Source organism: Balaenoptera acutorostrata, chromosome 3 (assembly GCF_949987535.1).
Source record: "Balaenoptera acutorostrata chromosome 3, mBalAcu1.1, whole genome shotgun sequence".
Taxonomy (NCBI): domain Eukaryota; kingdom Metazoa; phylum Chordata; class Mammalia; order Artiodactyla; family Balaenopteridae; genus Balaenoptera; species Balaenoptera acutorostrata.
Window position 1 is genome coordinate 70,560,424 of NC_080066.1, and position 12,849 is coordinate 70,573,272.

The window sequence follows — 12,849 nt, forward strand, 5'->3', positions numbered from 1 at the left end:
TACATAGAGCTATGGGATTTACTGAATAACTAACAGACCCATAAAAGAAATTAAATCTGAAAGGTTAAATCCAGTATTAGCACCTACAATATCTCTGAAAGTAAAACTTTTAACCGTTTCATTCTCTCCTAGTATATGTCCTAACTTTCTCCCAGATACAGTGCTCTCAAACCCCAAAGATGAAGGGCACAGGAAGCCCCAATACTAAGAACACACAGCCGAAAAGAAGAACTAGAAACAGTGACCCAGACTTGAGAGTTTTAGTTGGAAATCACTTAACTTGCTGAACTTGAACCAATCATAATATTTCTGTGCACTGAATACCGTATATGAGGAAAGTCTAGGAATCATAAGGTTTGCCAGCAGGGATAGTTAAAAATTAGCAATATATAGTATTATTCCTATCAAATTTTTTTCTCTTAAGTTATATTTATAACAAAATGATAATTAAAATATTTATTAACACTTGCTCATTCAGGGACACAGCAGGGACATTTGTGTTTGATGGTTTAGCATCCACTTTATTGTGCTTACTTATTTTTATAAGGAACAAGCAACACATGCCACATCTTCCCAATGTTCAAGGTAATGCAGTTAATAACAGAATTCTCAAAAAAAAAACCCAAAAAGCAAAAACCTGGAAATTGCATTAAATACTGCTTTCATCAGGAATTGCTATAATAAAACAAGTAACATTATACATTATTTTTCCAATGAGCTTCAGTTTGAGAATCTGAACGGCAGAACTTGATCTTTAAGCTTTGAGTCATGGCAAAACTGGTAATTCTCTGAAATCTGGGAGATGCATTAGCAAAACCAGACACAGCCCACCCTTCACCAAAATCCTGGAGAAAAGCGTTTTATGAATTTGGGGGGGTAAGACTGAGCACTGGCTAGTTTACGACTTGCTGAAGCCCAAGGAATGATGAGAACCACTGACGCTGGTGGCAGGTAAGAAGTAACCTGCATTGGGCTCACCAACTGCATATTTTTATTAATGGCTTTGAATTAAAAAAGTGACATGCTTCATTGCATTTTCTCAAAAACTAATCAAAAGATTGCAGAGTCCTCCACAATTTGGAGACACAAAGTGGATGCTGAGAGACTAGAGGTCACTCCAGGTGTGGAATTCTAGAAAGTCAGTCCTTGGAGTGAACGGCACCGTGGCTCTGGCAGCAGATACGAAGGAATGATGCCCTGGAGAGGAGGTGGGGGACACTCTGCGGTCGACCGGTGCACAGATGAGGGTCCCAGCTGGAGGTGGGCCTTTAATTCTATGGTTTATCTTCCACTGCTCATGCCTCTGTCTTCATAAATAGTAATTTCAATAACTCGAAGTCCTCTCTCGATGGGATCTGTCAGGAGGAGGCCTTGGGGAGCATAGATCTTCTCATTCTGCTCTTGAATGTATTGGGAGACTTTCTTCAGAACCTTCTCGTAGCGAGTTTCCATGCACAAGAAGATGGTGTACGCTGTCAGACAAGCCAGGCAGCCTTCAAGATAGGACTGGCCCCCGAGCTTCTCTGCTTCAGCACAAAGGTTATTTAGAGTTCGAACTGTTTCTTCAAATTGTTGCCTGTCAATCCGGTTCTCCAGCTCCGCGGGGAACTTGGTCTGGAAGTGGCAGCGGGCGCCACTGCTGTAGTCTCGCTGAATGAAAACCTTCCCGGACACTGGCGCCTGCTGCGGCCTCACGGCGAGGACAGGACGGGCCGCGCCGCCTCCGCTGTCCTCCAGCGGCTGTCGCTCCGCCTTCAGGGACATTTTTATCCTCAGATGCTGGCTCTTACAGCTCTAGAAATGTTTGCTGAGTGAAGAAGTGTAGGAAAATCATTCAAAACTTGTGGAGACCCCAGAATCGTTGTCCTTTCCCCATCTTTGTTGTCTTTTTCCTTGGTTGGTCATGGAAACAACGGAGCCAAGGAGAAGCTCTTACAGAGCAGTGAGAAGGCTGCTGGTGGGGCAGGGGAACAGCAGGCCAGCCAGGCTTGGTGGGAGGAGGGAGCCGGAGGGGCTGGGCAGGCAGCGGGTACCGGGCTTAACCTGCAGGAAGCCTGATGGGGAGACCAAGGCCAGGAATCTGGGACCCCAGACCAGAGCCTCAGAAGGCCAATTCTGCCACATTACACAGCTCCATGGGCCTCCATTCACTGTCAGAGATGAGCAAGGAAGTGGCCCTGTGACAGGTCCCTTCCTGGGACAATTTTCTAAAAGTGCAGTGATTTTAAAAGCTTTTCTAACTGTGGAATCCAAACAAAATCCCACCTAGACGTCCAACATGTAAATAATTGCCCTGGTTGAAGTGGGGGACACATGGGGTGGAGTTGCCAGTCCTCTCAACGATCCCCTATCCTGAGGCAAACCACTCTGAGAGTCCCCTAGGGCTTCACAGAGCTGTTTAGAAACTGGCCAATTGGCAAGAGCTGGATTGTGTTGGAGGACCCAGGTTCTAGTTCCACTCTGCTATTTCAGGCTGTGTGACTCTGGACAAGTTACCTCACCTCTCTGGGCATAGGTTTCTTCAACCCCACAATGGAAGAGTTAACATCTGCCTCACAGGGTTGCTGAGAGGCTCAAAGGGGTGATAACAGGGAAGCCTGGCACCTTACTGTGGCCACACATACAATTTGTCGTCAGGAGGCCCAGAGGGACATGAGAAATTTTGTGTCATCTTGAAAGAAGAGCTCTTGGAGGCACTTAGGCCCTGGGCTGCAGAACAGACAAATGGCTGTGAGACTCATGGTTGCCTTTCTTGCTGGGGTTTCAGGACTGAAGTGTTCACGAGGTGCCCCTTCGCCCCAGACCTCATTACCCAGCCAGCTGGGGCCCTCGCACAGTCACTGCTTCTCTTCCCTGGGTGTGGGGCTAGGACACGTGAGCATGGAAAATTCTTCCCCTCCCTGCTCCACCAGCCAAACCCCAGCAAACCTCAGTCCCAGCCCAGGACCGTGGACCCCTAAAGGGAAATGGAAGCAGAGTGCTCTGGCTCCAGGAATCCACTAATGGAACCTTGTTAATTACTATGTAAATTACTTTAATAGCCTGGATCCCCTCAGACATTGTTTAGGGGTCTCCTGGAGGGGAAGGAGCAGCCTTTCCTTGGCCCAAGACTCCCATGTATGGTTTCCCATAGGGCAGGAAGAGATGCACAGATGGGGAACTAGAGGAAAAGATGGATTCACAGCTGCCCCTGGTCCATGGGATCTTGAATGTGACACTGAGATGCAGGAACAGATTCCATCCTTCAAGGCTGGAACTGAAAAGGACCTCGGATGATCTCTAGGCCACCCTCACGCCCTTGCTGCATCCAGGAGAAACAAAAGCCCAGGACAGGTGAGTGACTTGTCCAAAGTCACACAGCAAGGTGATTGGTCAGGCAGGGACTAGTCTCCCACCTCCAGCCCAGGGGTTCTCAAACTGGCACTTGTGGGATGAGCTGGACCCGGGTGTCCTGCCTAAAACATCATATAGTGAGAGTTTCCCAGTGTACAGAGAAAAAAAAATTAATTTAAAGAGAGGTATTTTCTTGATTTTAGGTTCAATGTATACTTTAAAAAAAAAAGATACACTATCCTACAGACATGATAGTTATATTTTCTTCCATCAATGTGCTTTTGTATTATGGAATTATGTATGTTTGAATGTCATAGTGGTCTATGAAGAACACCATGACCTTACGATCCTCTGACCTGAAGGAAAACCTCAGTCCCGAGGCACTTATTCTTATCTCAGTTTTCCAGATGGGGGAAGAGACACAGAGAGATGCTAACAGACTTGCCTCAGGACTTCTGACTGATCTGTGCTCTTTCCACCACACCAATTATTAGAAGTATGTATAAACAAAGAGTAAATAGGTTCTGGGAAAGGAGGTGGGGAATCATGAGGATAGTAATACTATGGGGGGGCCTTCCCTGGTGGTGCAGTGGTTAAGAATCCACCTGCCAACGCAGGGCACACGGGTTCCAGCCCTGGTCCGGGAAGATCCCACATACCACTGAACAACTAAGCCCGTGCGCCACAACTACTGAGCCTGCGCTCTAGAGCCTGCGAGCCACAACTGTTGAGCCCACGAGCCACAACTACTGAAGCCCGCGTGCCTAGAGCCCGTGCTCCGCAACAAGAGAAGCCACCACAATGAGACGCCCGCACACCGCAATGAAGAGCAGCCCCCGCTCACCACAACACGAGAAAGCCCGCGCGCAGCAACAAAGACCCAACGCGGCCAAAAATAAAATTAAAATTAAAATAAATAAATAATAATAATACTATGGGGCTGTTGTCTGGGTGATGAGCTCGTGAGGAAGGCATGTGAGTATTTAACAGGCTTCTCCTGGCTGCTCAGGGCGCATGCTCCTCTCTGCAGCACAGGCTGCGTTTCAGCAGGTCTGCTGACGAGATGAGGGCAGGACTGCAGTGGTTTTACCATAACTTTGAAACCCAGTTCCCCTACTGAGTTTATGATTAACCTCTCCATCCAAAACTTTATTCCCTTTCTTGTCCCGCCCGTTCCCCTCAGGATTGAGGAGTATCAAAGAAAAGGGGGGATTGAAACGAAGCAGGACCCTTCGGGGCCCTCCTGGGTACAAAAACCCCTCCATGCCCCCCGTTTCTTGTTTGTAGAAAAAGGCTTTAGTCTCCTAGGCTTCCCTGAGTTCCAAAGAGCAGACTCAAGCAGTTAACTATTAGGATAACAGAGTCACAGGCCTCCTAATGCCTCCTCAGGGCAGATAGATAACAATCTGATGCATATCTTTGAGTTGTTCTATAGAAACTAAGACTCCCACCCAGGTGGAGGGAGGATGGGACTACATGCTGACCACAAGCACTAGACCCCAGACTGGTTGGAACCAGAAGGTTGTGATTCCTTAAACATCACCCTGTTACCTCACCACCAACCAATCAGAAGAAGGTCCACGAGCTGATCAGCTTCCTATGACCCTTTCCCCTCACCCTGTGTTTAAAAATCCTTGCCTGAATGCTATGGAGGAGTTCGGGTCTTTGGAGCATGAGCTGCCCACTCTCCTGGTTTGGCTCCCTGCAAATAAACCTTCACTTTGCTGCAAACCCTGCTGTCAGAGTTTGGCTTTCTGCACCTCAGGCACACGAGCCCTTGCTCGGCAACAATGTGGCAGCGCTGTGGCCACTTGTGTGACCTTGGCATGTAGCATCACCTCTCTGAGTCTTGGTTCCTTCATCTGAAAACTGAGAATAAGAATACTCGCCTCACAGGACGGCTGAAACAATGAAATGAGATGACACTAGGCACCTGGTGCACGAAGTAATTACTAGCCTTCTCCCTCTCTCTGTCTCCAAGATGTAGACATAAATATTTTTCAATTAGGTTCAGGTGCGCCAGCTTGGGGTGTGTCACTGGGGACATGCAGTAGGCCATCAAATCTCCCCCAGGCCCTTCCTTGCGCTGCCTCTGACCAGAGGCCCTCAGTGCCCAGAAAGGCTTCCCCAGAGCCTCCCTAACGTGCCCTGCAGTCCCAGCTCCTTCTGCCAGCCTCCAATCCTCCCCTCAGCCCTGCCACCCCCCGCCACCCCCCGCCCCCCCCCCACTCAGGAAGCCTTCTGTTGCCTCCTGAACTGGGTCCCCTTGTCCCCATTGCCTCTGCCGAGGACACAGGCACCTCGTCCTCCCCTTCTCTCCACAGCCTCAGACGGCTGCTGCAGCACCACCCCAGCCTGGGGTTCTAGGTTCTGAGTATCTCCAGGAATCTACTGGAAGAAAAGGTAGGGCTGTCTGAACCTGGAGCTCTGCCCCTAGAAATGGGAGAATAACACTGTTTCCACCACGACCACAGGAGGCGAGAGGTACTGGGGGCGGTGAAGCCGCAGGGATTGTTAATGTTTGTGATCCCGATAAAGACACAGATACGGATGTTCTGTATAAACCGTGCCAGGCTCCCTTCCGGGTGTCTGATGAGCTGTGCCCCCTGCTGTGGCTGCCCTCTCCCCCCCCTTCCTCACCTCAGAGGACATTTCCGTGGAGAAACCCCTTCCCCACCGGCAAGCGTGGCTCCAAGTCCCTGCCCCGTCCCAGCACTTCCCGAAGGGTGGTCGTTTCCTGTTCGCCTCCTGTCTCTGCGCTGGGCTGACACATCTCGCTCACCCAGCCTTGGCCTGGTTTTGGCTGCACATAACAGAATCCAACTACAGCTACTTAATGAGAAAGGGGAATTTGCTGGAAGGCCATGAATGTGGTTTAGGAGGGGCCCAAGGAGCGGCAGCTGGCCTCAGGGAGGTTGAAACCAGAAACGGGTCCCCCTCTGGTCTTCCCCTTCATCTCTCAGCCCTGCTTCTTTCCCCTCTCTCTGCAGGATTTTATAACGGAAGTTTATGCTCACCCCCCTAACAGGATAGATCTACCATTTCCAAAGTGAGAAACCAACAGTCCACTGTGCTCAGTTTAAAAGTTAAGTGGTCAAAAGCTGCTTAGAGAACCACAGGCCCTCCCGTTAAGGCCTTCCCCACGCAGAGGTTATAAAATGGTAGGAGGCAGAGATTAAGGAGTTTGAGGAGGAGGATGTCCGTGGTGCTGGTCTGTGTGGTGTACGTCCTCACCATCATAACAGAAATGCTAACAGCTACTACTGATGGCGTGCTTATCATTTGGGAGGCCGCCATGCTTAGCACTGTACACGGACGATCTCATTCGACCCTTGCAGCAGACATCTGAGGGAGGTTCTATTATTATCCCCGTTTTACAGATGAGAAAACTGAGGCTTGGGAAGATTAATAACTCCCTAGTAAATTGCAGATCTGACTCCGAAGCCCTGAGTTATGCTGCGTCCTGTCAGCCTGTGGGTGTGGCACACGGCGTTCGTGTGTGGGTTATACACTACGAATCTGACAGTGTTTATAGGTGTGCACTTACATATGGGTCCTCGGGGGTGCTATGCACAAACGCATGTGTGCAGGCCAGTGTACGCCTGCAGTGGGAGACTTTGGAGGGAGTCACCCCCACGCTTCTGGGTCTGCCTGGTTCACATCCCAAGCAGTGCTGGTGAAACTTTCCCCAGCTGCTGCTCGTTGGTGACCAGTTTTCTTAATGCAAAATTCAGCGAACAGGACTGGTTGTCAAGCACTGGGGAGGCCTGCACGCTTGGTGGCTTTGGCAGATGAAGCCCCAGGGAGAGGAGCAGTGCCCACTGCTCCTATCCTCGTCAGGGGGCTCCCGGGAGCCACCACACAGGGAGAAATATGAGGCTTCGAAAGACCCAGGAGACCTCAGCAGCTGCCTTCTCTCAGTCTTTCCCACCCACCAGGCAGGCTGCCCCCAGCCTTGTTTGCAGCCCCCCTCCTCAAAGCTGCCTTCAGAATACCGGCTTCATCCCGACCACAGACCTGCTCCGCAAACCTCCATGGCTCCCTACTACCCTAAACATAAAATGCACCTATACCCTGCTTCCCTCCACCACCTGGCCTCAACCAGCCTTTCTAGAAAACCCGTCCAGGTAGCTGCCAGGGCCGGCACCAGTTAGAGGGGAGAGATGTCCAGAGCGCAAAATTTAAGGAGGCCCTTGCTCTCAGGGTCCAGCCCACAGCACTTACCCTGGGTATCCTCCACCATCCCTGGCCCAGGAGCAGGCATACCCATGGGCTGCTCAGGCTGAACTAAAGGAGCTGCAGAAAATTCAAGTCTGGTCCAACAAAGCCTCTGAGTGCCAGCTCGGTGCTGGGCTTCCCCGGACATCCTGTCACTTGGCCTCAGAGCACCCCCGTTTTGAAAGCAGGTACCTCCCCGCCCTGAGTCTGACGCACTAAAGCCACAGAACCAGCTAGCAGCAAACAACAAGCTATAAGACTTCCTGGGTTGAAAACCCACCATGGGGAAGCTGCTGAAGGCCTCTATTACCTTGTTAACACTCGAGATGATCCAGGGAAGTTGCTGCTGCCCTCCATCTTCATTGTTCACGGATCCCAGATTTGCCAACGCGCCTGCTCAATGAAATGTGTTTTAACCCCCAATCAATACTCACTGTGCCTTCAGGGTCGCTGGCGGACATGCGCAGAGTGGCCCCCCGTGCACGTTCCCAGCTGAAGTCCAGCAAGCCGATCGATGCTCCGCCTTCCTGTCTCAGCTCGCACTGTTAACGTGTCCTTTCCGTGGTCCGTTTACTGCTGAGCTCTTCACAATTTTGTGCTTTTTGTTGGTGATTTCTTTTTTTTTTTTTTTTTTTGGCCGCATGGTGTGGCATGAGGGATCTTGGTTCTCCCGCCAGGGATCCAACCCATGCCCCCTGAAGTGGAAGCGTGTCTTAACCACTAGACCGCCAGAGAAGTCCCAATCTGCTATTTTAAATGGCCCCAAGCATAGTGCTGAGTGCTTTCTGGTATTCCTAACTGAATGAAGGCTGTGACGTGCCTTACAGAGAAATCAGGTATGTTCATTGTCAACAATATATATTAAATAAGGTATCTGAACAGAAATACACATAACACAAGGTTAGGTATTGATCAATTGAAAAAATGTGACCAGAGGCGCAAAGAAACCCAATCCTGTATTTTCCCTAGGAATAATGGCTCGGTATTCAGTGTTCCCAACTACTTGACAGACCATGACTACCACGAATAATGAGAATCAGCTGTGTTTTCATTCTTTGCTAGTGAAGAAACTATGGCTCAGAGAGGCTAAGTCACCCATCTGGGCTTGCACAGCTAGTGAGTTGCAGGTCATTCTGAGAGGAGTCAGAAACGAGCCCTCTGCTTTTTCATGAGTTGGGGGTAAATGCTGGTGGCCTGGGACATAAGTGAGAGGGGCAGACGCAGACTTGGCATTAAATGGCATTATCTAAAGTTCTTTTTCATTTATCTTTCGATCCTTATGATCAGATACAAGTGAAAGCCTGGGCGTGGTGCAAGTCAGTCCTTAACACCTCTCAAATCCTTCTGCTAATTGCCCTTTTTTTTTTTAAGAGTTCTTCTTTAAAATTTATTTATTTATTTATTTTTGGCTGTGTTGGGTCTTAGTTGCGGCACTCAGGATCTTTCGTTGCGGCACGTGGGCTCTCTAGCTGCCCCATGGCATGTGGGATCTTAGTTCCCCAACCAGGGATGGACCCAGTGTCCCCTGCATTGCAAGATGTATTCTTAACCACTGGACCACCAGGGAAGTCCCTAACTGCCCTTTTAAATAAAGAAAGAGCAGCCCTCAGGTCCAGAGCCTCCAGCAGGTAGGAGGGTCTAGCTGGAATTTAGTAACAATTATTTTTATACTTGCCTTCAAATAGAATACTTACCATAAATAATGGGTCATTGTAATGGTTTTTAACTTTCAACAAAGTGATGGAAAGTTTCTTTTCAAATAGATCCGGTTAAGTAGAGGTGTAAATATTTAAAGAAAAATGTTAAGTAAATAATTGTAAGAAAAATGTCACAGGTGGCATGTAGTGGTACATAGACGAGGCAAAAATCAGGAAGGTGATCTGTGAATGGCTGATGTTTTGGGGGTGCTGGCAACATTCTGTTTCTCGATCTGAATGCTGAATATAAAAGGTGTACTAAAACATTTAGTGGTTTAAATCATAGTGGCTTAAACCAACAACAAATTAATTATTCTACAGTTCTAGAGATCAAAAGTCCAAAATGGGTTGGTACGGCTGTGTCCTTCTGGAGACTCTAGAGGAGAATCTGTTCCTTGTCTTTTCCAGTTTCCAGAGGCTGCTTGCACTCCTTACCTTGTGGCCTCTTCCTCCATCTCCAAAGCCAACAGAAAATCTCTCTCTCTCCTGCCTCCTTCTTTCCTTTGTAAAGAACCCGGTGGTTACATTAGGTCCACCTGGATAATCCAGGATCATCTCCCCATCTCAAGTTCCCTAATCACATCTGCAAAGTCCCTTTTTGCCAAGTAAGGTAACATACTCACAGGTTCTTCAATTAGGATGTAGACATCTTTGCACCATAATGCTTTGGGGGCCATAATTCTTCCCACCTCACGTGGAAGTGCATGTGTGGGTGTGTGCAGAGCCTGCAGAACTGGGCGCTTGGTAACTAAGGCGTCTCCATGCACACAGCATTCCAGCACAGTCAAGCGTGCAGCTGCCATCTGCCGCTGTCCCCTCAAAGCCTCCCTTTGCAGCCTAGCTGCAGCCAGTGAGGTCACCTTTCCCTCCCAGCTGGGATCAGGGCGGAGGGGAGGGCTGGGGAGCCCCGTGCTGGGAGGCCGGGCAGTGCCGGCACTGGATGGCCTGGGTGGGAAGGCGGCCCCAGCCCACCCTCAGCAGTCACTCCGTTCAATTGCTCTTCATGAGATCCCCCAGCAAACCTGCAGCAGGTTCATCATCTGAAGTCACAGAGAACCATTTGGTCACAATTCTGGGCACCACCAGCCTCCTCCATCGTAGTTTGGCTGGGTTTGGGGGTTTTACAAACTGCTAATCCATCTGTCTTCATGATCACAGCATTTACTTTCAAAACTGAGGTGCCCCTTGGAATGCATTTATTAGTAATAATAAAACATGCAGTAACAACAAACTATTGTTTATGTGCCACTTACCTTCCACGTCAGGATCCTAAACCCTTTACACACGTTAGAGCCTTTAACCCTCTTGCCGACCCCACGAGGGAGGTATTAATACTACCTGTACTTGCAGATAAGGGGTCTGGAGCTCAGAAAGGTGAAGTGACTTGCCCAAGGTCCTGAAGTAAGTGAATGGGGGAGCTAGGATTGGGGTGCAGGCCCTAGCAGTAACCCACACTGCCCGGTTCCTGGGAAGGGAGTGCCTGGGTGAGGCTGTGACTGGAGATCCACTCCAAGCAAACCTAGGCCTGGCTCTCCTGGGATTTCTCCTCTAAAATGCCCCTTGCCCTGGGGAGGGGAGGAAAAGAGGCCCAGGTTTGGAGCCCTGCCTCTGTCAGTTTCAGTGTGAGTTTCACTGTGTAATGCATGGCTTGGGGAAGGCCTGGCCTGGACCCTGTGACCCTGAGGAAGCAGCTTGCTCCCTCTGGGCCTCAGCCCCTCATCTCTAGATCTGGGGAGCTGGACTCAATACCTCCCAGGGCTTTCCAGGGCTGGCCCTGCAGGGCTCCCACAGGGACTGTGGCCAGCCAGAGGGCTGCTGGGGGCTTGCTGAACCCTTGGGGTAGTCCCAGAACCTTGGTGACATCCATGTATCATCCTCCTCCAGGCTCTGGAGAGGGCACTACCCGGTGGGATTGGTCTCCAGCCACTTTCAAGGATAAGGATAAAATCTTAGACTGGATTACACTTAATTTTCCTTCCTTAAAAATCAATCAGTATATAAAATATAATTGCCAAGTTGTCTAAAATGCTACAATCCAGATGCTCCCACGAAAACCGCACAAGGACTATATCAGAAAGACACAGGAGCCAACCAAAAGAATGGCCAGAGCTGGAACAAGGTAAGCAACCAAACAAATAAAGAAGTACTGCATTATAACCCAAAGCATAAAACATATATCCATGAGTCCATAGTGCTATAAATTAATGATTGAATAAATAAATAAACAAGGAAAACAAGACAAATCTCTGGTGGAAAAAAAATTCCGAATAATTTAGGTAGATACTCCCCCCTCGAGGAAGGAGAACATAAGCCCCCAACCCTTAAGTGTGGGCTGTGCATAGTGACTTCCTTCCAAAGAGTGCAGGATGGGAAGGGGAAAAGAGTAACTTTACAGGGGAGTCACCTGACAGACACTATGTCAGCCAGGTGATCAAGGACAACATCAACCATGATAAATTATGTTGATAGTATGTACCTTTAATCCTGGAACAGAAAAAAAGATGGTAGGTAAAAACTGAGGAAATCTGAATAAAGTATGGACTTTAGTTCATAAGAATGTATCAATATTGGTTGATTAATTATAACAAGTGTAGCATATTAATGTAAGATGTTAATAACAGGAGAAGCTTAGTGTGGAACTTATGGAATCTCTCTGTACCATCTTTGTAATTTTTTTCTGTAATTATAAAGCTATTCTAAAATTTATTTTTAAAATCATGTATTAAATTGTTACTTAATATGTACATTAAATTTTTTTAAACTTTTGTGTTTATTATCTGAGCATTAAAAGTAACATAAAAAGAACTTTGGTTATACATTCATGTACTTTAATCAATTTCTTAGCCATATCTGTTTCTAATATTCTGTCACTGGTATTTTTCTAAAGAATATGTGTTTTTAAGAAATATGGTCTAAACTAACACAACATTGTAAAGCAATTATACTCCAATAAAGATGTTAAAAAATAAAATAAAATAAGCAAAAAAAAAAAAAAAGAAAGAAATATGGTCTCTTTTTTCCCCCTCAAAGAATTGCATGCAATTATCTTCAAAGTTACTATGGTTAATAAAATGGAAATTGTTGACACCCTTCATGGACTCTTCTCTATAGATTACAAATTCTTAATAGGAATATAGTTTTTCTGCAGAGGTACCTGATAAGCTCAGAGCAGATTCTGCTAAATGGAGGACATTCTCAATTCTAATTTATTTAGGTAGGAATGGTTAACTATTTCAGCCCGAATATTTTCACACGCAGTGTATTTCCATTTAGAATACCTTTTTTTTAACAAATATTATGAGAAGATAAAATTCTCACATAAGTTGACTTTATAATTCTTTTTAATATTTTGCCAGTTGTAAATGCGGCAAAACCATAAGCCTCTGTCTTCCCTTCAATCCAAGTACAAAATATAAATTTTCCCAATTTATGATAGGAACTCCATCAAAATATTCTTCCCCAAAATCCAGGCATTCCAAAGAAAAATTCGAGAATCTCTAAATTAAATCTTGGCCACCGTTTGCGTTCTCATTACTTAATTTGCTCAGCAACTCCCTTGCTTTTGAGGGATATGTGAAAATGTTTCCTCGTGTGAAATAAC

The 12,849-nt window shown here is 47.5% G+C and overlaps 1 protein-coding gene across 1 annotated transcript in view; it reads right to left on the reverse strand.

The window, feature by feature from the left end:
• Positions 1 to 552: 552 nt before the first annotated feature.
• Positions 553 to 12,849, reverse strand: part of LOC130707624 (golgin subfamily A member 7-like) — a 47,125-nt gene continuing 34,828 nt past the window's right edge. The window contains exons 6-7 of the mRNA XM_057543434.1: positions 7,862 to 7,944; positions 553 to 1,807 (exon numbers count right to left, since the gene is read on the reverse strand). Coding sequence (XP_057399417.1) covers positions 1,282 to 1,764 — 483 coding nt within the window. The 5' untranslated portion in view covers positions 1,765 to 1,807; positions 7,862 to 7,944 and the 3' untranslated portion in view covers positions 553 to 1,281. The remainder of the gene's footprint in view (positions 1,808 to 7,861; positions 7,945 to 12,849) is intronic.